The 23735-nt window shown below is 36.1% G+C and overlaps 1 protein-coding gene across 1 annotated transcript in view; it reads right to left on the bottom strand.

Annotated features, from left to right (window-relative positions):
* LOC140522474 (uncharacterized) overlaps positions 1-23735 on the bottom strand; it is a 64946-nt gene that overhangs the window by 39264 nt on the left and 1947 nt on the right. Inside the window, exons 4-15 of the mRNA XM_072637906.1 lie at positions 22799-22905; positions 18866-19003; positions 17804-17934; positions 9981-10109; positions 9897-9925; positions 9731-9812; positions 9582-9626; positions 7414-7463; positions 6579-6717; positions 4432-4645; positions 2711-2891; positions 955-1098 (exon numbers count right to left, since the gene is read on the bottom strand). Of these exons, the coding sequence (XP_072494007.1) occupies positions 955-1098; positions 2711-2891; positions 4432-4645; positions 6579-6717; positions 7414-7463; positions 9582-9626; positions 9731-9812; positions 9897-9925; positions 9981-10109; positions 17804-17934; positions 18866-19003; positions 22799-22905 (1389 nt within the window). The remainder of the gene's footprint in view (positions 1-954; positions 1099-2710; positions 2892-4431; positions 4646-6578; positions 6718-7413; positions 7464-9581; positions 9627-9730; positions 9813-9896; positions 9926-9980; positions 10110-17803; positions 17935-18865; positions 19004-22798; positions 22906-23735) is intronic.

Raw genomic sequence — 23735 nt, forward strand, 5'->3', positions numbered from 1 at the left:
ACCATGACATGTTAAAGAAATGATGAAAGAATTATTGGGGCCAAATAATAAAATATGACTATTGCACTCCCATCACAACCAAACTCCTCCAGGAGCGTTGGATCCCGTTCAGGACCAGAGAACAGAGTTTTGTCCAATAGCTTAGAAGCTGCATTCTATGATATCTTTTCTAAAAAGCCAGAAGGAGAGCATGAATTGGTCACAGGTGAGTTCAATGAAGCACTCCAGTGTGCAAGCACCAAAGGACTACTAAGGGCCAACAACCCAAATGGTTTACTTCAAACAACTGTTGAAAAACAGAAGAAAATGAAAATTTCTAATTTTGGCATTTGAGAAACTTGTGTTTCTATCATGCTGAGCAATGATGAATGTGAGCGAATGGAGGAATTCATGGCCCGGATAGAGCCTTATGTCAGAAACCTAAGTGAAATTTATTTCTGTGGCAAATACTTTTATTCCTTTTCTTTAATGAAAGATGAGGGAGACAAGAAGGTGAAATAGAGCAATCTATTAACATATATTTCAGAACCCTCACTCTCTTCCCTGAAAAGTACAAGCAGATGATATCCCTTAATCAAGGAAGAAAAATGGTTTGTGTTTGAGGTGTCACCTTCTACCTAGTTGCATTCCTTTCTCTCTCTAAGCTAGGAGTTAGTGACACTGATGTGCTGCCCCTTTCCTATGTCCAGAAAGGAAGAGGCACTGTTGTGCACCAGGAACTTTTTTCAGTAGACGTAAAGTTGGGTCTCGGGAGAGATCATTCAATTAAAAGAAAAAGAAACGGTCAAGCAAGACAAACAGTATTGTGCTGATTTTAGTCACTAGCTGTGTCCTGAACTATCTGTTGCAGACAGATGGACGGGACTGAGGATAACAAAGATGTTCCAAAATGAAGAACCGAAATCTGAACTTTCAAAATATGTAGTTAGATTTGAAAATGACCAAAGTAAATACCTCAGAAGTCTGAGTGATTTTGGAAGCAGTTGTTTTGTTTTCTTTCTGCTTCGAAAGAGGATTGTTCAGAATCCCACTTTGCAAAGCTATAACATTTAGCTCCGGAAAAAGTGGTCCTTGAGTTTCCTTTAGCTCTTCTTCGTCCTGCGGACAAGAAGTTCATAAAATTTTCATCACCATTTTCCTTCAACAGTCAGCAACAACATTTTACCTTTAAATGGAATACAGAATCGGACAAAGCACGGAAACTAACTTTAAAAACTCAAAGAAAAACAGGCTACTGAAAAGGAAAAGCAACAAGAAGGAAAGCATTTCAAAGTTGGAAAGGAACCTCAATCACTCCTCAGGGCGATCCACACCCAGGGTTAAGTCCTTAACTCTTACAAGCCTCAGCTTGAAGTCTTCACAGGTGAGGATAGATACCATATCTCAAGTGAACTCATTCGATTTGTGGATGGTTCTCTTTGTTGGCAAGTTTTTTCTCATTAATCTTAAAAATGTACATTTGTGCAACTCTTATCCATGGCTCTTAGCTCTTATCCTTACACTGAAGCAGAGCAAGCTTTGTCCTTCTTCCACATGACTCTCCTTCAAAAACTTGAACATAAAAGGATCAATAGCTCTATTTTCTTGAACAGATCCTCAAAAGTCATGGTCCCCAAGGGCCTTCCTCATCCTGTTTGCCATTCTGCTTATTAGCGAGCATAATTCTGAGGAAGCCACAAATGAGTTAAACAACATAAGCCTATCTACTTATTCACTTCAGAGTAGAGAGTGCTTTTCACCTTCTCTATTTTGGTAGCTATACTTTTCTGAATAAGATGCAAAATTACGCTAGCTTTGGGGTTCTCAAATAACATCAATAAATCAACTTTAGTTTAGAACTGGCCACGATTCTTATATCTTTTCAGGCAAAATGCTATCTAAACCTATTTCCCCCAACTCATACGTATGAACCTAATTTTGTAACTAATTGTATAATTTGACAGTATCCTCACTAAATATCATGTTATGAATAGGCTCAGTCCAGTACTCTGACTTCTTGAGAGTTTGCATTTCCTCCATGTAGAAAGTCTGCAATAATTTTAAGTAAATCAACACGTAAATAAGTAAAACATAAAGACCCTAGAGACCAATAAACTCTTCTGAAAGCCTGAAGGATGTGTGCTAAAGTGCAGTGAAAGGAAGAGAAAAAGAGAACGAACTTGCACTTGCATTGCCCAAAGTATTTTCAGATAAGGAGACTCTCTCTAAAAATGGAGAGGAATCCTCTGGAACTTATGTTGCTATCAAAGTTGAGGATAGAGCAGTGGTGTCAAACAGATCCTCCAGTACTGAGTTCTATGGACAGGTCTGGGGGACTTTGAAACCTTTGGCTCAGGGGTAGGTGAGATGAACTCCGTGGCAACATTTGATCCCAGGTTTCTCTGGATATCAGGTTAGTTCTATTCACTACGCCATAGTGATCCTCTACTGTGAGACATACTTTAAAAAGTACTAATTTCACTTTACTCTTTCATGGCTCTTTAGACTGCAATTTTACATTCTAATGCTACTGCATGGGATATATATTTTTTTATATTCATGAGTACATATCTACAAATGATTAGACCCAACTTACTTACACTAGACATAAAAATCCTAGTCCTTTCTCAAGATTAAAAAGAGTATGATGTTCACTTCCCCACTCCCAGGGAACCCACAAGTTGTCTTACCAAGAACAGATGGAAATAGTGACTTTAAAATTCCAATTTACCTGTTTCGAATGATTTGTTTCTGTTCTCAATTCCAGGTCCAGAGTTCTGAGAGGGTATTGAAATTCCTGTCTTAGCTCCACTTTTTCACCACATCGTTCTTTTTTTCTGAACTGGTGACTCATTTTTAGAACTAGCTTTTCTTCAGCGTCTTGCTCAATTTCTTCTTGCTTCCCGGGAACCCTAGAAGAAAATTGTCCTTTTTCAATGACAATGCAGTAGAAATAAGGATGAAATACCATTGAATATACTCATCTGGATTTCTAAAGGAAAAGAAGATTAATTTATTGGGAACTCGATCTATGTAGAGAACTCCCTGTCAAGGAACTCCCTCTGTTCATGCAGAGTGGTCCGTGCTCTACACTTTTGAGTTGACCTGTTTCTGTTCCCTATTACACTGAGAATAAACGTAACTTGCACAGGCTCACAAAGTCAGGATGTGTCAGAAACTGATGGAGTTCTTGGGTGCCTGTGCTTGGACACAATTCTAAAATCACGTTTCTCTTTCAAAATCGCATTTCTCCCTAGCCTCAAAACATTATCTCAGGCAGTTTCTCCCCAGTGCAAGAAAACAGCCTGTCACAGCAACAACTATTATCTCCTTACCTGATACAATAGCCAGTTACAACCATAGAATTCAGAAGTTTGAACAGCTGTGTGCTGGCTGAACAGTCTGTGAACATGGCCAGAACGACATTGACTACTCATTGACCCATCATATGTTTCCTCGATTTAGATATAGGAACACTCCCTTACATTTTTCTTGTCCAACAAGATATTCGTGAGACCAATCTGGCATCCGTTAGTCTGTCCTGACCACTAGTGGACTTAGGGATGTTTCAGTCCTAAAACCGCATCTCTATGCAGTTGCCACTCCTCCTTATGCTATTTCCCTGTGAACTCTGCGTATAATACCTGCCAGGTAGATACCAAAATTACATGTTCCTTTAACAAATAACCTCTGCTTAACCATTGCCTAGTCTCACCTTGAGTCATCTGCTTAGCATATTTGGCACATGTTTTCCTATAGACTATCGTATATAAACTTTACCTGTACCCAGCTAGGGTTGCAGTTTCCCTAAGAACCCTTGCTGCTGAAAAGTGTCAGAAAGCTTTACCTTGATGTCAAAAATGTTTGAGTTTGTGAATTCATTCCAGGTGACCTGCCCGTGGTACTCTGGTCTTTGCGTGGCACTTATTGCCCCTCTGCCAGTTGTCATCAAAATCAGAGGGGAACCCATTTTTTTTATCCAGGCTGCTCCAGGGCATTTTAATTCTATCAAAACTGTATCATATATTCACTTGGATGCTTTTGTTTCTTGTATTCAATGAAGAGAAATTCCATAAATTGTATGGAGCTGGAACAAAAGATTATTTCCAAATTCCCGAGTTCTGATACATTTCAAATTCGCCGGTGAAAAGTGTAGAGGGGGATGCATATGAAATTACATCCATTTTTCCATTACTATTGATTAGTGAAGTGATTTTTTACTTCATGTTGAAAAAAATGAAACACAGCTACTTGTGTTACAGTTTTCAAAATTCACTACAAATGCATCTCTACCTGATATCCACAGAGTAAAAATGAGTAAGTAGGGCTCATTCATAATACTGTTTGAATGAGGTGGTATTTTGGCCTTCCTAACCTCAAATCCTCTATCACATTTCTTCAACGGTAAGAGAAAAGCTTCCAAGGATTTGTTTAAAATCATGAGTTCCATACCTCGTGCTAAGGAGTTCTCTTTTCCATTCTGCTTTTTGTTGCTCTAAGTCAGACACCATTTGCCTTGTTTCTGATAATTCTTCCCGCAGTCCACAAATCTTGTTTTCTAAACTCTTCACTTTCCTGGTGAATAATGGACAATGTCCTTTTTTACGTACCACTGATCGATCATATCTAAGTATTGCATCTTCATTTTTCACAAGTTTAATAAAATCTGTACAGAGAAAAACGCAAGTCAATAAAAATATGAGTATTTTAAAATCCGCTGAACCGTAGCAGTATACTTAGAATTCAAATACTCTGGCAATGACAAAATCATATCCACGTATAAATCCTCACATATTGCAAAATAATGCGTTGTCAAAAATTTACATTGAAGATGACAATAACCTATTTCTATGTGTGCACTGTAGGCAATGAAACACAATCTCTAAGTGACAAATTAATTGATATAAAAAAATCTGAAAGCTCAGAATTCTTCACAATGAAAGAAAAATATTTGTGAAAAGGAAGTATTTTGAGGTGTATTCTGGGTGGGACAAATAAGATTCATCCAAGGGATTATATACTTAATATCTACATAATGAAAATATAGTGAATTATTTTAGAAATATAAACATGTTTTGCTTTACATAATTGTATGGAAACACTGTTTCCTCTTTAGAGATTTATAATATCAATAAGTATGTAATATTCACACATTGAAATATCCATCCTCATTTATTCATTGGCGAAACCTCTGGTAACTTGAAACACCAGAGGAAGGTCAAAAATCGTTCTGAGCACTAAAGAAAATAGCTGCCCCTTTATTCTTGAGAGACATATGGAGTCAAATTGAGACCTAATCCAGAGTTAGAAATGTTCGTTATGTCGTTACAGTTTCAACGAACTTGATTATTGGGTTTTCCTTGGGAACTTCCAATTCTTCATATATTCATTCACTGTTGAACTGAAGTGAGGCAACAAGAGAGAACCCAATTGCTGGATGTAGACATACTGGAGTAGAAGCGAAGCTGACACTGAGGGAACTGGTTAGCTCACCGATTCAAAGAAAAGAAGGTACTGAGGCACCGAGAAGTTAAAAGACTTGTTAAGATTCGCACAACTGGAACGTGTTAAAGGCAGAATCTGAACCTAGCTATTCACGGCATCGTGTCCAGTGCACTATCCTATATGCCATGCTGAGAGAAGAATTATAAAAACTAGGCAGAATATTTACAAGATGTTTGATATTTGGGGCCATTTTATGAAAGATTATCATATTTTGACTATTCTTTTCATGAAAGAGTTCACTCCTTGAGATCTTTATACTCGTAGTCAGTTCAGTCTCTTCAATGGTTCTCCTATTACCAACCAATATTACTAACACAGATTATATAATATAGCACTTAGAGGCTTACAAAATACACCTCCTCCAACAACAATCCTGTGAAGTATGACATTTTATACGTTATGAAACTGAAGTTCCACGTTTAAGTGTGTGCACTACAGACAAAATCAAGGCCCTGTGCAAATGTGTAATATCCTAACTTTCCATATTTAATTCTTACAGGTATATATTGTCCAGAAAAACTGGATTTTTCAGTGTCACTTTTTTACCTTTCTACTCAGAGTTTCCATGGTTGAAAATGTTCATTTCATCTCATTATTTTCCCATGATCTCTACCTACTGAATTCATACTCATTCTTTAAAAGTCAACTCAAATGCTACCTTCACACACAGGTTATTTATTTTGTAATGTTGATAGTCTTTCCCCCACTGAACCTCAAACAGCAATATGACTGTGCTTCTCAAACATACATATATATATATATGCATATATATGCACACATATATGGTACATATATACGTATATGTACATATACACATATATATGAATATACATATTAATTTTTGAGTTATCTGTGTAGGCTATATTCCGTACTAGATTGCACATTGAATGAGGAAACTTATCTAAACTTTGAATATTTAGCACACAATAGGTACTTAGTGATTCTTTGGTGAAGGCCTGCCAGAGATTAAGCTGACCTCTACTTTGCTATGAGAAAATGGGTTAGGACTTCAGTGGTATCTTCTTGCATACACACACATCTTTGGTTTCTGTTGAACATTGTTATTTTCTTAGGAAATTGTAAAACGTTCGTACCATCACAACCAACACTAAGTTGTTCCATCACTAACAAAACATTCTTATAGTTTAAGGCAGGTAAATCATCACCCTCTGTAGCTGTGTCAGAAGACTGAGTGAGGTCATCACAATTGTTTGCATCCATCTGTACTGTGTCCTGTAAAATACATGACAGCAGGGGAAAATTAAAAAAACAAATATTTAAAGAACAACAATGGCTAACATTTCTGTCACACTTTCAGATTTTCACAAAACTTCGTGGCATTCTCACAACCATTTTGTGAGACAAGCAATATTCATAATCATTTTACAAATGTAAGGTGGCTTGTCCAGTATCATAGACTTAGCTAGGAATCCAAGGATGGATTCACAATTAGGTCTTATTGACCCTACCTAGTATGCCACCTAACCCAATTAGAAGCTACATTATTTAGGAATCTTGTGAAAATTATCATATATATATATGATATCATGTATGATATCATATAACGTATATAAAATAACGATATATAAGCATATATTATTATATCATATGTATAATATATATAATCACGTCTTCCTGATTATAAACATTCTTCTTTAATATATAGGGAGAAATGAAGTAAATTCCAGCTTTATCATCAAATTTCTAGCATTCACAATGGACATATTTGACTAGGAGACAATTTCTAAAATTATTCATTTTCAGATTAACTATTCCTATTCGTTGTCACTGAAACATGCATTATTTTCTAAAGTTATTGCAAAAAGCATTGAAAAGTAAACCAAGTTATGAAAGTCTTGCAGCAAACTAGCATGAAAGGCACTTTGCATAATACAAAATATCAGAAATTGGAATATTATTATTACATACCTGTTCCAGGTCACTTTTATCAAAACTTTCTTGACTTTCCTCTGATGATCCTTTAAATTCCAATTATTGGGTTAAATGGGCATTAATGTTTAAGTAACAGGTGATTTTATTCAGAAGCATTTTTCTCATAGAAATGAAACCTCCCCCTCTTATCAGCAGTGGCAATCAGGACAGCTATAAGTTATCCATTGTATTCTCTTTTCAAGAAAGGAATGAATATAAGAAAATTCGATTTCACTAATCATGCATTCATCAAATTATTCTGTAATCTCAATCAACTGCTGCATTTTAAGTAGCTTGTGAGATGTTCATTTTATACCAAATCACAGGAAGCTGTGAGGATTGATTTATGTATTCATTCCAGATGAAATTGTAAAATTTGAAAATTAAAGGTAAACTAATGAACAATGGTCATGTGTGATCATTTTGGTAGTTAGGCCAGGAGTAATCAATCCATTGGGTTACTTGTTTTTCTCAATGATGAAAGAGCAGGAGAGAGGCTTGCTAGCCTTCACGGAATGTGGGGAATATATTATCTGATATCTGCCCTCCTTTTCACTGTCCAAGTAGTAGAGTTATTTATATTCATTTGTCAAACCCTTTTGTCTGCCCTGGATCTAACCTTCTACAGAAACTGCTGATTCCAAGATTAGCAATGGTCTCTAAAGGCTAAATCTGATAGCCTTTATCCTCGTTCTTACTCTTTCTTGACCTTACATGGTCGTGATCACATACTGTTCAAGTTCTATGCTTCATGGATAACCTCCTCTGATGCTATTTGTTAGCAACTCTCATGATTTCTTGAGATAGGGTCAGAACACGTCATAGCAGACTATATTCACATTTTGACAATCTTACTAGACTGACGTAACAGGGTATTATTGTCATTATACTTTGCCTCCCTTTCAGAAAAGCATTTGACAAATTCCTACAAGTCATCTTTCTGGACAGAATAACAAACGCAAGTACAAGAACAGGATAGAGAATTACATAGAAATGGTTGTCAGAATTTCTTGGGAGTTTTTTGGATGATGTGCTTTCTCTGAATCAATATAATAGCCATGAGAGACAAAGCAATTTTAGATTTCATCAAAATAGAAATCACGTTCAGAGGAAGGGAGATATAAATCCAGCTGACCCCTGCCTTCGTCAGACCACACCTAAATACTGTTCTGTGTTTTGGGCACCATCTTTTGGGACTGGCTCCTGGATCTCTCAGCCTGTATGTCCTCCTGGAGCTTCAAATTCAACATGAACAAGTCTGAACTCATCATTTTCTTTTCTCTCCATTCCAGCTCTTAAATCTACAGTCTTTAATACTTTTTATCTTTGGTAAACGCATGCCATCTTCTCAGGAATATGGGCCCGTATCTTTGATACTCCTCTCATCCATATATGTATGTGTGTGTATGAAGAAACATACACATGCAAAAGCTGCTAAGTCCCTGTTGATTCTACCTCCATCACATCTGTCATCCTCTCCCTTTTCATCAGTATCAAAGAACCCCCATTTCACGAACTCCTCAACTTTTACCTGGATTTTTGCCATAGCTTACTAAGCAGTCTTCATATTTCTGAATTCTACCTTCTCTGCTTCCTTCTACACAAAGTCATCAAGTAATCTCTTTAAGACACTGAACTGGCCATTCTCTTGCTCTCAATCCTTCTGTGGTACCTTATTGCTGCAGTTCTCGGGGCTATGAAACCTTTCTTCCACAACCAATACCCTTTCTCCTGATCTCTCACCCCTCAGTTTTCCTGGAGCAGTGTAATTCTTCTCCCTTACCTTCCATACTGCTGACATTTTAACACAGTTTGTACGTTGTACCCCTTCAGAGAAAGTAAATTTCTTGAGGCAAAAAAACTGTTTGTTTTTATCTTTCCATCGTCCAATAAAGCAGCAAGAATGTGATATTCACATGATAAATAATCGTTCCTTAATAAATACTAACTTGAATTGCGATAATACATACATAACTCAATTTATGTGGCTTTGGGAAATGTAGAAAGGAGGCAGCAAGTACAAAAATGCCACTTGAAATACGGTACTCATAACACAATAGCAAAAACCTGAAAACTGCAGGGCACATCTCCTATTAGGTGTGATTTTTTGAAAATAAAAATCATTTAATCTCCTACTTGTAAAAAAGGGGAAAATGAGACAATACCGTCAATATCATCTGAGTCATCTAAGTTCCTTTCTTCCACTAAATCTGTAAGATAAGTAGGGAGAAAGGGAAGGAGAAAAGGATATGAATATTTACGTTTTTAAAAATATACTTTCTTTCTTCCTAAATTATAGAATTAGGACACTTACATGACTTTCGTTTTTCCTGAACTCCATTTCCCAGGTTATCATTCGTGTAATAAACATGCTTTTCTGTAGTGGGTTGAATGGACTATGAAACCAATAAGAAGAAGATAGTTATATTGAAAGCTTTGAATAAATATCAGATGTAAATTAACAGTATCATTTTTATTACCTTCACATTTTGATGTCTCTCAAGAGAATCTGAAAGAAAAAGAATGAAAGGTTTATCAACAAGTGTATTTCAGCAATATAATACCATCACAACTTCCCACAAAACGAATAGGCTTGTTGGATCCCAGTATGTGAATTAAAGAATGAAAGCCATAATTTGGTGTACTTCCGGTTATGGCGTTTGCATCACAGCAATTAGAATCAATTATCAGTTCTTGAAATAAAACAAGAATATAGTGTTAACACAACATGCAACGCACATTTCAAATAGACCCTACTTCAAGGGTTTTACATATTTGTATATGGAGCAGTACATAACATGCTCCACAGTGACACATGTAAAGGTGATTCTTTTGAAGGGATGGATACTCAAGATTCCCAGGGGGCTCTTATGAAGTTGATGCTGCAACACAGCATCATATCTTCCAAACAATGGCAGTGATTGATGCAATTATATCACAAGGGACCCCAGTGTGGATGATTCCTTAATTAGTTGTATAATTTGGAAATTCGCGTAATATGTAAGCAGTCACAATAAGGTACTTTCAAACAATGTATAAATGATATTCTTATCTCAGAAATAAAGAGCTAGAATTATGTTTTGAATACATCCACTTCGATGCACACTTGTAGAATAACAGTTAATAATACAGTTTCATTTCTTTCCTTACCAGTGCTGCCTACTGGCATCTTTACACCTCTGGTATCCATTAATTTATCAGTCTTAAAAGGTTTTTCTTTACTCATGACGGAAAGTGCCGTCCACAGCCAGAGAAAGTACTAAGGAGTGTGAATTCAGAGTCAAGCAGACAATTTTCCTTTCGTTTTATTTTCTTTGTCATGGCTCTTCCCATTCACTCCAGTTCTTCTATATAACATGACTAATGTGAAAAAACGTTTGATAGGAAAATACATGTACAGCCTATATCTGATTGCAGAATGTCTTGAGGAGGGGGAAAGGGAAGGAGGGGGAGAAAATGTAAAATTAATGGAAGTGTATGTTCAAAACTATAAAAATATAAAAGCTACTTTTTAAGTTTAGTTTATCCATATAGGAAAGAACGTATATAAAATATTTTTAAGACATGATGGAAAAACTTTTGCCATTTGGAGAGTTATTTCAAGAAAGAAAAATTGTTTTAGTCATCTCCTTTAGTAATTCAAAGTTATTAATATATAAACACCCTTTCCACATATGTATTTTACCATTAATGAAAAAGAAAGCTATGTACATGTTGGAGATATATCTCAGAAATCAAAATTTGAAGCTTTGAAACTATTGTATACTTTTAAAATATCATTTGTTTTCAGTATTCAACAGTCATTTCCATATATCTTAGATTCCCCCCTCCCTGTAACCCCGTATCTCCCCATGTCCATGCTGAGACAGCATACCGTTTGTTATAGATTCTACACTTACATTCCAATTCAATATATTTTCACCTTGGTCATGTTACATAGAAGAGTTAAAACGAATGAGAGAAATCCTAAAACAAATCAAAACAGAATATAAAAGAAAATGATCTGCTTCATTATGTGATGAAATTTCGTAGTTCTTTCCCTGCATGTGGAAGGCATTTTGCCTTAAGAGACCACTGGAAATTATGTAAATCCCTGCATTGCAATGAAGTGCTACGCCTAGCAGAAAAATTCCTCCCATATAGCGGTTGTTGCTGTGTACAAAGGTCTCCTGGTTCTGTTCCTTTCACTCACAATCTTTTCACATTACTATTTCCAGGCCTCTCATTAATCTTCCTGTTCATCATTTCTTATAGCAAAACAGTATTCCATTACATTCCTGTGCCACACTTTATTCAGCTATTCCTTAAATGATATGCATCCCGTAGAGTTTCAGGTTTTGGCCACCCAAAGGAGAGCTGCTATAAATATTTTTGTACATTTGGGACTCTTTCTCATTTTTGTGATCTCTTGGGGATACAGTGTTAGAAGCGGTAGTTCTAGGTCAAGGGCTGTGCACATTTTTTAGCTCTCTGGACATAGTTCCAAAATGTTCTCCAGAATGGTTGGATCAGGTCCCAGCTCCACCCACAAGAGATTAGTGTTCCAACTCTCCCACATCTTCTCCAACATGCATCATCTTCCTATTTTGTCATGTTACCCAACCTGATGGCTGTGATGTGGTATCTCAGAGTTGGTTTGAATTGCATCTCTCTAATCAAAAGTTCTTGAGAGCTTTTTTTATATCACTCTAGACAGCTTTTATTTCTTCCTCTGAAAACTGCCTATTCATAACCTTTGACCGGTAATGGGCTGGGGATTGACTTCTATTCTTGTACATTTGACTCACTTCTCCATCTATTTTAGAAATGAGGCCTTTATCACAGACGCTAATTGCAAAAATTGTTTCCCAGGTTTCTGCTTTCCTCCTAATCTTCGTTGCATTGGGTTTGGTTGTAGAAAGCTTTTCAGTTTAACGGAATCAACATTTTCCATTTTGAATTTCATAATGCTTTCCACCTCCTGTTTAGTCAAAAATTCTTCCCTTCTTCATAAATCTGAAAAATAGACTATTCCTTGCTCCATTAATTTATTTATAGTATCAATCTTTATTCCTATAGCATGTATCCATTTGGAATTTATTCCTGTGTACGGTTTTGGGCAATGCTCTAACCCTAGTTTCCACCACAATGTTATCCAGTTGTCACAGCAATTATTGTCCAGTAGTGAGTCCTTATCCCAGAAACTGGGTTCCTTGGCTTTCTCGAAGTGTAGATTGCTATATTCTTTGACCACTGCGTCGGAAGGATGTAAGCTATACGACCGGTCTGCCCTTCTGTTTCTTGGCCCGTATCAAGAGGTTTTAATGATTGTTGCTTTATAATGAAATTTGGGATCTGGTAGATCAAGGTCACCTTCCCTGGTATTTCTCTTCATTAGTTCGCTTGATATTCTGGGCCTTTTTCTCTTCCCGACGAATTTTGATCTTATTTTGTCTAGCTATAGAAAATAATTATCTGATAATCTGATTGTTATGGCACTGAATAAGTAAATTAACTTAGGTAGAATTGTCATGTTTTTTTAACATTGGCTTGGCCTAGCCATGAGCAACTAGTGTTTTTCCGCTTACTTAGACCTGTCTTTATTTGTGCAAAAACGGTTTTGTAATTGTATTCAGATAATCCCTGGATTTCTCTTGGCAGGTAGACTCCTAAATATTTTATAGTGTCTAACCTAGCTTTACAAGGAATTGTTCTTTCTATCTCTTGCTCTTGAGCTTTGTTAATAATATATAGAAATGCAGAAGATTTGTTCATTTTGCAACCTGAAACTTTGCCAAGTTGTTTATGATTTATCATTTCAAGTAGTTTTTTACTAGAGCCTCTGGCATTCTCTAAGTATATCATCATATCATTTGCAAAGTGAGATAGCTTAGTTTCTTCTTTGCCTATTCTAATTCCATCCTTTTCTTTTTCTTCTCCTATTGCTACCACTAATATTTCTAGTACCATATTGTATAACATGGGTGATAATGGACATCCTTGTTTCACCCCTGGTCTTCTTGCAAGTACATCTAGCTTATCTCCCTTGCATATGATGCTTGCTGAAGGTTTTCGGTAGATACTACTTATTGTTTTATTATTTTATGGGAAGTTCCATCTACTCCTATGCTCTCCAGTCTTTTCAATAGGAATGGGTGTTGTATATTGTCCAAGGATTTTCTGCATCTTTTGAGATAATCATTAGTTTTTGACATGATCAATAATGTTAATAGTTTTCCTAATAATGAACCATTCTTTTCAAGGTAAGTTGCTGTATTTTTTTTTTTGCTAAAATCTTTTTTAAAATTTTTGCACCAATATTCATTAGAGAAATTGGTCCAGGATTTCCTTTTTCTGTTTTGGCCCTTCCTGGTTTAGGTATCACAACGATATTTGCATCATAAAACGACTTTGAGAGGACTCCTTTGCCAATTTTCCCAAATACTCGATATAATATTGGAAGTAACTGTTCCTTAAATGTGTGATAGAATTCAATTGTTAATCCATCCAACCTTGGAGATTTTTTCCTAGGGAGTTCATGGATGGCTTGTTCAATTTCTTTTTTCCGAGACAGGGTTATGTAACTACTCAACTTCCTCTTTTGTTAATCTGGGCAATTCACATTTTTTAAAATAGTCATCCATCTCCTTTAGATTGTCGAATTTATGGGCATACAGTTGGGCAAAGTAATTTCTAGTTAATGTTTTAATTTCCGGCTCATTGTAGGTGACTTCAACCCTTTTCATCTTTGATAGTGTAATTTGCTTTTCTTCTTTGGTTTTGTTTTGTTTTTTTTATCAAATGGCTCAAAGGTTTCTCAATTTTGTGGTTTTTCATAAAACCAACTTAAAGTTTCATTTATGACTTCAATAGTTTTCTTAATTTCCATTTTATTAATCTCTCTTCTGGTTTTCAGTCTTTCTGATTGGGGATTTACTTGGGGATTTTCAATTTTTTCTTGTTCTGGCTTTTTCACCTGCATGCCCAATTCGTTCATGTCCTTAGAGGAAGAAATTTTACATCTTTAAATTCCTACATCAGCCATTGTCTATTTTGAAATATTAAATGACTTTACTATATATCAGTCCAAAAACGTCTTAAGATGTTGTTTAATATACAAAACTATATAATTACCTTTACTATTCATCAGTCCACAATATATTACTAAATTCAAAGCTTTTTTTTTAGCAGGGGTTTCTTGTTTATTAAGTATTTACAATTAGTTTGACAAGAGGAATTGGTTGCATCAATGAACATATGCAAAACTTTTTATTAACTTTGGGAATTTTCAATTATTGATATATATGTATATGTACACGTATACATAGATACACACACATACATAAATATGTATGTATGTATAGTCAAAGTCAGGTCCTCTGGTCCGCTGAAATATGGGGCCGTGCTCTAGAGCCCTTCTGGAGGGGAGCACAAAGGTAAATGCATCAAGAAACAGGTACTACTGTGCAAGTTTTTGTATATAGGATTATTGTTGCACCTTTGATTGTGATATTGCCTACGTGAAAATTAATATATCCCTTCACCTTTCAGTGCTCAAGTCAATTCTCTGCCACCCGAAGTTTCACAGAAGGTGCTAACCTGCTCTTGCAGAAGGAGATAATTCATGCCAACGGAAATACAAGTCTTGTCTTTATCACCAAAAAGAATTGTGTGATATGGGCTTGTATCCTGAGGCAGACATTTATATAACCCACTCATTAAACTGAAATTCATCTCATTGTTTCCTAAAGCTAAGGACAAGAAGAGAAAAGTAATTAACAAGAGCACTGGATTTCTTAATTCAACACAATACCTGGCAGAGCCAGGACTAGATCACTTAGTCCTAAATCCTGCCTGTCTTATCTAGCTACACTACAGCACTGTCTGACTTGGGAAGGACAACTTTTACTTGTCAGCATTTCCAATTTGTATTACCCATGAAGAGTTGTGCAACAAGATGACATTACTCAATTAAAGTAATGGCTTCATGAAAACAAAACTGAATATCAATCATCAGGGAGAGAGAGAAAAAAGACTTTTGGATTGCAATGTTTTGGGATAATTTGTGACTTTGCTACCATAACCCTGAATTAAAATATCAAAGAAATGAGAATTACTGATTAGGGAATGCTCCACCCCAGAATACAATAATTTGTCAAAATGCCAGAAAACCAGAAAATTTCGAATTTCTCTGACAAATAATTTGGGCTTATTCTCAATTAATGTGAACAAAAGAAAACAAGAAATAATTACAAGGAAGGAAGATGTTGCTTCAGGGAACGAAAAATGACTACCAGGCCCCAGGATCGGAACTCTATCACACTCATACTTCATGATAAGAGCCTGGTTTCCTTTGCCAATATGATTTATAAGAAAATGTGTACGCAAAGGGTTCACTACTAATAAAACTCAAGAAAATATGTCCTCACTTTATTACTACTCTCATCTTCCCCTCAAAACAATGAAGATTTGAGGTTCATGGTCACAGCTCAGTGACTCCTCAAGTTCAAAAAAGTCATCACCAATTTTGTCTAATGCTGCATGAAGCTATGCTGTACTGCCACACTCGTGTATCAGATAACAAATTTTACTAATTCTTGGATGAACATAAATGAGATAGAACAAATAAATGTCTTATGGTACAGAATTTCAAGGAAAGCATACATATTTAATAAAAATATATTTAAAAAAAGAAATTTTTTTCTTCCTATTCCTATCCCTAGTTGTTTGAAGCTTTTAAAATTCTAACCTTACTATGGTTGCGCTTACACTCTGATTTGGGTTTCTATAGAAAATGATTCTGGTTATTATATATTTCATAAAGTCAGTGTCTGCATTCAGATATCTGTCACAAACCTACTTATGAATAGTTCTATCAGTAACAATCCTTTCAGTTTTCCCTATATTTATTTCCGTCTTGTAGACTATAAATTTTCTTGTTTGATGAAATTCATAGACATTCCACCTTCATTGAGTTTCCTAAGTACAATTATTTTTATTACAATTTGATTTGGAATTTCAAAAAATTTGATTAAATTTCTTTCTCTAGATAACATAATAGAAATTGAGGAATACAACTTGACATTTTTAATCTTAAAAGTTCATTCTATTTGCATGTATGTAGCTAGAGATATACTATTTTACAAACGAAGAAAACGAAGAAAAATGAAGTTCATTCATCACCTGACAAGCTATAAGCAAGGAATGTTTTCTGAAAAGGATGTGATTTTAGACTGTACTAGATATACTTAAAATTAAATACTGTTTCTTGTGCCATTGTGATTTCTTATTTCTTTTAAGGAACGATTTACATAGCTCATCTCTTTCAGATCTGTAGTGTAATATGCGCATGATCACACTTTCTTTTGAGCTCTGTTGGCATGAGCAAGGCATCTAAGCTAACTGCTCCTTAGTTTCATCACCATTCAAATGGAAGTAAACAGAATACCCACACTGCTTTTCTCACAAGGTAAAGGGTAAATTGATTTGAAACAGAAAACTCATAAATACGGGATGAAGTTATTATTGCAAGCCCAGGTCATTGAGATTCCCAATGGCCCAGCTGGCAGGATTCAATATTAGGCAACCACTCAGAAAAATCTCTTCTCTTTGAAAGTTTAACGGCCTGAATCAGGAGATTGGAAGTGTTCCTAGGATGATGTTGGAAGTGGGCACATGTGCAAATATCTACCAAAAATCTAGGAACATATATGTATTACCTTTCAAACCTTTGTCCCCTGTTCCCCCTAACTTCTGTGTCTTTTGCATCCTCTTTGGTATCTCTGAACTGAAAGCTTTATGAACATTTAGAAATGTTGGAAACGTTTAAAATGTATCCATTTCCAAAGCTTGGATAAGTGATTTTCATACACTTCCAAAAAGGAAGAAGGCTTTGCTCTCCAGCTGTTTTACCGTTCTGCCTTTATATGTCCAAATATTAGATGAGCCCATCTGTGTCGGTGTGCCTCTGTGTGTGAACATGCTACAGTTACAGGAGACGTTTACGTACTTATTTTTCCCATGTTTTAGCATCAAAAATAACTAATATCACTACATATAATACATGTGAAATATGTTCAAAATTTTTCACATGATTTCATTAATTACATTTAGAACAATGGAGAAATCTGATAATTGTTATTGTAACTTGCTTAAAGAAATTTTTGGAGAAAGCAGACTTTAATAACACAAAATACCTTGAGGCTGTTTTGTTCAGGATAATCAACCTACAAGGATAATTAAGTAAATAACCAAAAATAGACCAATTCCTACCCTTTAAAAGTATAAAATGGAAATAGAACATATATACATATATTTATATACGTAAATATTTAATATATATGAAATTAAAGATTGCTCTTTCATTATTTTTTAAAATTAGCTATTTTTTTTAATTTGTCACTCTTACCTTCCTGATCGTTGGCAGGTCCAGTCACGGTAAATCTGGAATCAGCAGCCCTTTCCAAACTGCTGATTTGGAGTGAAAGGGGCTGATTAAGTGCCTTCTGTTGTCCATATTGATAAATTAGTTCGTAATGACTATGTACAAAGTAAAAGATAAAACAAAATATTTCTACATCAACCAAGATAAAATTATACGTACCGGGTCTCTGCATACCTTAGACTTTAATAATCAGATTATCAGCAAAATTGTTGTTATTCTTTTGATAAAGTCTGTAGGGTATAGCTAATTATTCAGCCTAAACCTAGTATACATGTACTCAGAGTCACAGTAATAGAGAAGTATAGATTCAGAGCTTTAGATCATCTACTCCAAACACTTTATTTTCTAGATTAAGTAACTGAGTTCCAGAAAAGGTTAACAGTTCTCCAGGGTGATCCATAAAGTGAGAGGCATCATTTTTCCTCAGGTCCTCTGATTCCAATTAGAGCACTCTTTCCCCTGACCAAACTGCCTCATTGTAAATTTTGATGTTGATTATTATATTTATTACTTATTCTCTTTAGCTGTCACTCACTTTCAGGTGTCCAACATATCATGTGGCTTTTCCTAAAACTAACTTTAAATCTACTATAACTGGAGGTATCAGCAAAGATTAAGAAACAAACAGGAAAAAAAAACCGTGTCTTTAAAGCAGACTTTATAAATAAATTTTTGTGAAGTGAACTTTTGGGATGATCAAATACTAAAATGTATGGAAAACATTGGAAAACCTTATAGAACTATAAAAATGGCACCTATCATCCTCGTTATCCTTACTTCTGAAAAATCTGATCTCACATACCCTGACTCTACTTTGTAACTCGTCTCATGCTTATGTCCTCCTGAACTTGGATAACCGAAATTGGCCTTTGGACCAACTTCTTCACAGTGCCTTGAAGTATGCTTGCCAGATGCTTGCCATATTATGCAACTATGAAAGTCCCAGACAGTCTCCTTTGTATAGAGGAGAAATGATTTTAAATGCAATTCCATACAAATTATTAGAATTAAAACGTTGATACTTACATGGAATGACCACTGAAAGCAGCATGTTCCTCAGCTGTCTGTCCAAATGCATCTCGGCAAGAGAGATCAATATCATATTGAAGAAGAAGACTGACTACACCTGTTGGTTTACAACGGGCAGCAATCATCAGGGCTGTTCTAGAATAACAAAGAAACCATCGACATTTCAGAATTTAAAGGAGTCACACGTAATTAGATTTCTCTCGATATGTTGCAACAAGAGGATATCTCATATATGAGGTTATACGCATGTGCAACATGAATACTTCGTGAGGGATGAGTACTTTTTGTGCTTATATGCAGCATGAAAAATGGCAGTTAGGAAAAGAAGGAAAGACAGGATTGAGAGGGGTATTTTTTGTCCTCTTAGAGTTCTAGCAGGAACTGTCCAATTCAAGATTTTCATGACAACAAGAAGGTAGTGCATCAGAGTAACTTGTGTACAAAAGTGAAGAACTTTCAAGGGAGCCTACACCAAGTTTCCACTTGTTTACTAGCCTTGAAAGGAAAGTGGAGGCTCTTTGAAAGTAATGTTTATGGACAAGCTCATGTAACTGAAGAAAGGTTCATCACCAGATAGCTAGGACCATTGGATTTCAGGAAGGCCCATTAACCCATGAAGGCAGTTGATAAAGAGTTAGTGTGATTACAAGCTGCACTAGTAGAGAAAATATCCAAAATCGTGAAAACAGAGATCTTTTGAAGTTCCGAGTTTGTGTTATGTTGAATAATTCACTGTCTTTCTGCCTAAGGCAGTATTGTAGGTATATCAGTAATGTCACGTAGAGGTGTGCTGTTCCTTGATTACTTCGTGATAACTCATGGGGCAGCGAGGTGGTGCAGTGCATAGAGCACGAGTGCAGGAGTCAGGAGGACCTGAGCTCAAATCTCACCTCAGATACTTGACACTCACTAGGTGTGTGACCTTGGCCTAGTCACTTAACCCTAATTGTCTCATCCTGGGTCATCTCCAGTCATCCTGATGAATATCTGGTCACTGGATTCAGATGGTTCTGGAGGAGATGTGAGGCTGGCAACCTGCACAGCCCTCCCTCGCTCAAAATAAAGTCAATTGCAAGTCATGGCAGTATTGCCCTGATGGCATGGTCTTCCTCTGCAAAGAAGGGTGAACACTCACGCAGTGATAACCGATATAATAGGCTAACTCTGTGGAAGGTGGAAGTAGTGTCAAAAATATCCATGTAATGTAAATATATTATATAGGGAAATTATGGATATTTTAAGGTATATTCAAGTGTTAATAAACTCTTTATGGCAGGTAGAAATGTTGATTCTGTTTAAATGTTTTTCTCTGATCCAAAATCTCAATACCAAACATAGCAAAAGGAACGAGTACAATATATTTGGGGGTGGCGCGGAATAAAGGATTATGGGAAAGATTGAAACTGATGGAGTTATGAAATATAGTATTAGCTCTTAATATTATCCTATCTTTTAAAATATTAGGTTTGTTTTTTAAAAGATTATTTTTAGTTTTGCGATCCAAGATGATGGAGTAAGCAGTAAATCGCCATAACTCTCCAATATTCACCTCGAAACAACCATAAAATACTGCCCTCAAACAAGTCCTGCCACAGCAGAACCATCAAAGGTATAGGGTGAAACAATCTTAGAGCCCCCAAACCTTGGAAGATTGACAGGGAAGTTCTTTCTCACTTAGGTAAAAGGGAGCATACTCCAGGACAGGAAGTATCCCAACAGGGCAGCAGCAAGCCTCATCTCAACAAAGCAATGGTAGATTCGGAGTCCCAGTATAGGGAGTGGGCAGACTCCAGTTCTAAGAACTGACATGCCTCAGAATAGACTCAGCCAAACAGGTAGGGTCTATCCCTACAGGTGATTAAGGAAACAGGCAGCCACCAATGGTTACAATGCCAAGAACTTCAGGGTACATCTAGGGAAACTCAAGAACACTCCACCAGTCGTAGCACATGACAAACATCAGCAGTAGAACTCCGGGACAGCATCAGGTAAGCTGCCAGAACCCTACTATCTGCAGCAGTGCCTTTCATTCCCACTCCCTTCCCCCGAGCAAACCACCGTAAAAGAGGGCTCCCACACGAGTCAGCAAAACATTGCAGCACCAGGTAAACAGCCAGGACCTGGAGACCCTGCTACAAAATTCTGAAACAGTGCCCTTTCCACATTGTGAGCAGAGCTCAAATTGAAAAGAAAGGGGAAAAAAAGACGAGCAAAAAGTCATTGGAAAAAATGACCATAGGAAGTTATTGTGGCCACAAAGAATGTGGAGGAAAAAAATTCAGAGAAGGAGAATGACGCCAAAACACGTATAGGCAAAATCGCAAAGCAAAAAGAGAAGTGAGCTCAATCCCAGAGAGAGCTCATGGAAGAGCTCAGAAAGGAAATTAAAATCATATAAGAGAGGTAGAAGGAAAAGTGTGCAAAGAATTGAGCGATGAAAGAGAATTGTGACAATATAAAATACTTGGGAATCTCTCTTCCAATACAAACCAACCAACAATGAACACAATTACAAAACGTTTTTCACTCAAATCAAGTCAGATCTGAATAATCTAAAAAATATCAGTTATTCATTGGTAGGCCAAGTTAATATGATACAAATGACAATTCTACCAAAAGTAATATCTTACTCAGTGCCATACCAATCAAACTACCAAAATTATTGTATAGAAATTAAAAAATAAAATTCATCGGGATGAACAAAAGGTCCAGAATACCAAGGGAATTAATCAAAAATAATACAAGTGAAGGTGATCTATCTCTACCATATATAAAATTCTATTGTATAAATCGACAATCATCAAAGCCACTTGGGACAGGCTGAGAAACAGAGTGTAGGATTAGTGGAATATGTTTGGTATCAAAGAACCAGGGTCAATGACTACAGTAATCTTCTATATGAGAAATCCAAAGATTCCAGCTTCTGAATTCACTAGTTGACAAAAAATGCTGAGAAAACCGGGGGAAAAAGTCTCATGACAGAAAATGTTATTCACATCCAGAGAAACAATTATGGAGTCTGAATGGAGGTGGAAGCATACTATTTTCTCTCCCTTTTGGTTTTTTGTTTTTTCTGTCTTCAGATTTTCCTCTTTTATTCTGCTACTTCTGTCAAACATGAGCAGTGTAGAAATAGGTTGAATATGATTGTACATGTACAGCCTATATCAGTTTGCATAACATCCTGGGAAAGGGGGAGGCCCAGGAAGAAGAGCAATTTGAACTCAAAATTTGAAAACTGCAAAAAATTGAAAAGTAAAAATAAATAAATTTTAAAAGAATAAAAGAGAGAAAATGTGACAATGTAAGTGCTTCCATCGTCCTCAAATATTAAAAGAACCAGGAGAAGGCTTCAATGCCTTTCTTGGATCCTCTATGTGGAATTTCTGGTATTAGGACAAAAATCCTGTAGCATAAGAAAGTATGGAAGGACTAAAATCTCAGCCAGTGGCATAAATATTCACAGTGATAAGGTCACAGGATCATGAAAGTCAGTCATCTTATTATTGTATTGATTTGTATTTGTCAGTGCACATATCCTTAAGAACAATGAAAGGAAGAAGAAGGAAAAATTACACACATCAATTCTCATGATTGACATGAAGATTATTTCATGTAGAGAATCAATTGCATCACGAGTACACAAAACAGCTATGTGATGATCTTAAGTCATTGAAAATCAAACAATGAAACCTGCGAAAATAAATCACTAATTGATGGTGGATGGCATGCCCACATGAATGGCTTTCTCTGCTGCAGAAGCATAAATAGTAGCCCTTTTCATAATTGATGTTTGTGCACATTGTCACCCTTTCTCAGTGATGAACAATTTCAATTATTGTTGCTCACTAAGAGTTCCCTGATTGAAGTTGTTCTTATTCCTCTAATAACAGTTACCTCTTTTTTTCTTGGAAGCTTTAATTACCGTACCTGTCAAGCCTATCCGATGTATTCACATTTGCTCCATTCTTTAAGAAAAGATCTACCATATCTCGGTTATTTTCTTTAACTGCAAGCAAAAGTGGTGTGCAGCCTTCCTGCAAAATCATATTAAAGATCAAGTTAAGGTATGCAAGAATTGTTTATATGATAGAATTCAGTTGAAGGCATGTTGTGAACATCCTGTGAACTTGCTAATGACATGCTAAGGAAGTAGGCTACAATGGAACTCTGGAATGAGAAGAGCAGGGCATAAATCCAGCTTCTGTTAGTTAATTTCCATGTGACCGTAAGTAAATTATTTCACTTCTTTGGGCCTTAATTTCCTCACATGTAAAATGAGGGAATGAAGTTAGATAGCCTCTGGGATTGCTTCCAGTTATTAATTTGTGATCAGGACGTAGAAAACCAGGATGTGTAAGAGATTTTCCTAATCTTTTAGGGGTACCTTCCTTTCCTCTGTCTTCATGTCATGATCAATGATCGTTCTGCGTGCAGTCACCCTTATTTCCCCAGTACTTGGCCAAGCTACAACTAAGTTCTGGTCAGTTTTCAAGTTGCCTAGTTCTCTTCATCCTTTCCCCTGAAGTGTGTTACAACCAGCCTCAAAACTCAAGAAAATCTTGCCTTAAGGTGGCTGAACCTTGAAGAAAGTCATTCTCTTGATATTTTCCCTCCCTTCACAACCCTCCTAATGTATATTTTGATTTTTATTTTCTTTCTTGAGCAGCAGTGACGAGGAGTCAAACCTTTTCTTAAAAATCAGGAGATACTCAATAAGTCTAGAAAGGAAACGGCATAGCGTGTAGGAAATAGAAAAAAAAAAACACACCTACATACACTTAAGAATTTGTTCTTGTAAAATGTCTGTCTGCAGTTTTATGCTGAACAAATTTTTAACAGAATATTTTTTAAAACATTATGACAT

Source organism: Notamacropus eugenii, chromosome 2 (genome assembly GCF_028372415.1).
Source record: "Notamacropus eugenii isolate mMacEug1 chromosome 2, mMacEug1.pri_v2, whole genome shotgun sequence".
NCBI lineage: Eukaryota > Metazoa > Chordata > Mammalia > Diprotodontia > Macropodidae > Notamacropus > Notamacropus eugenii.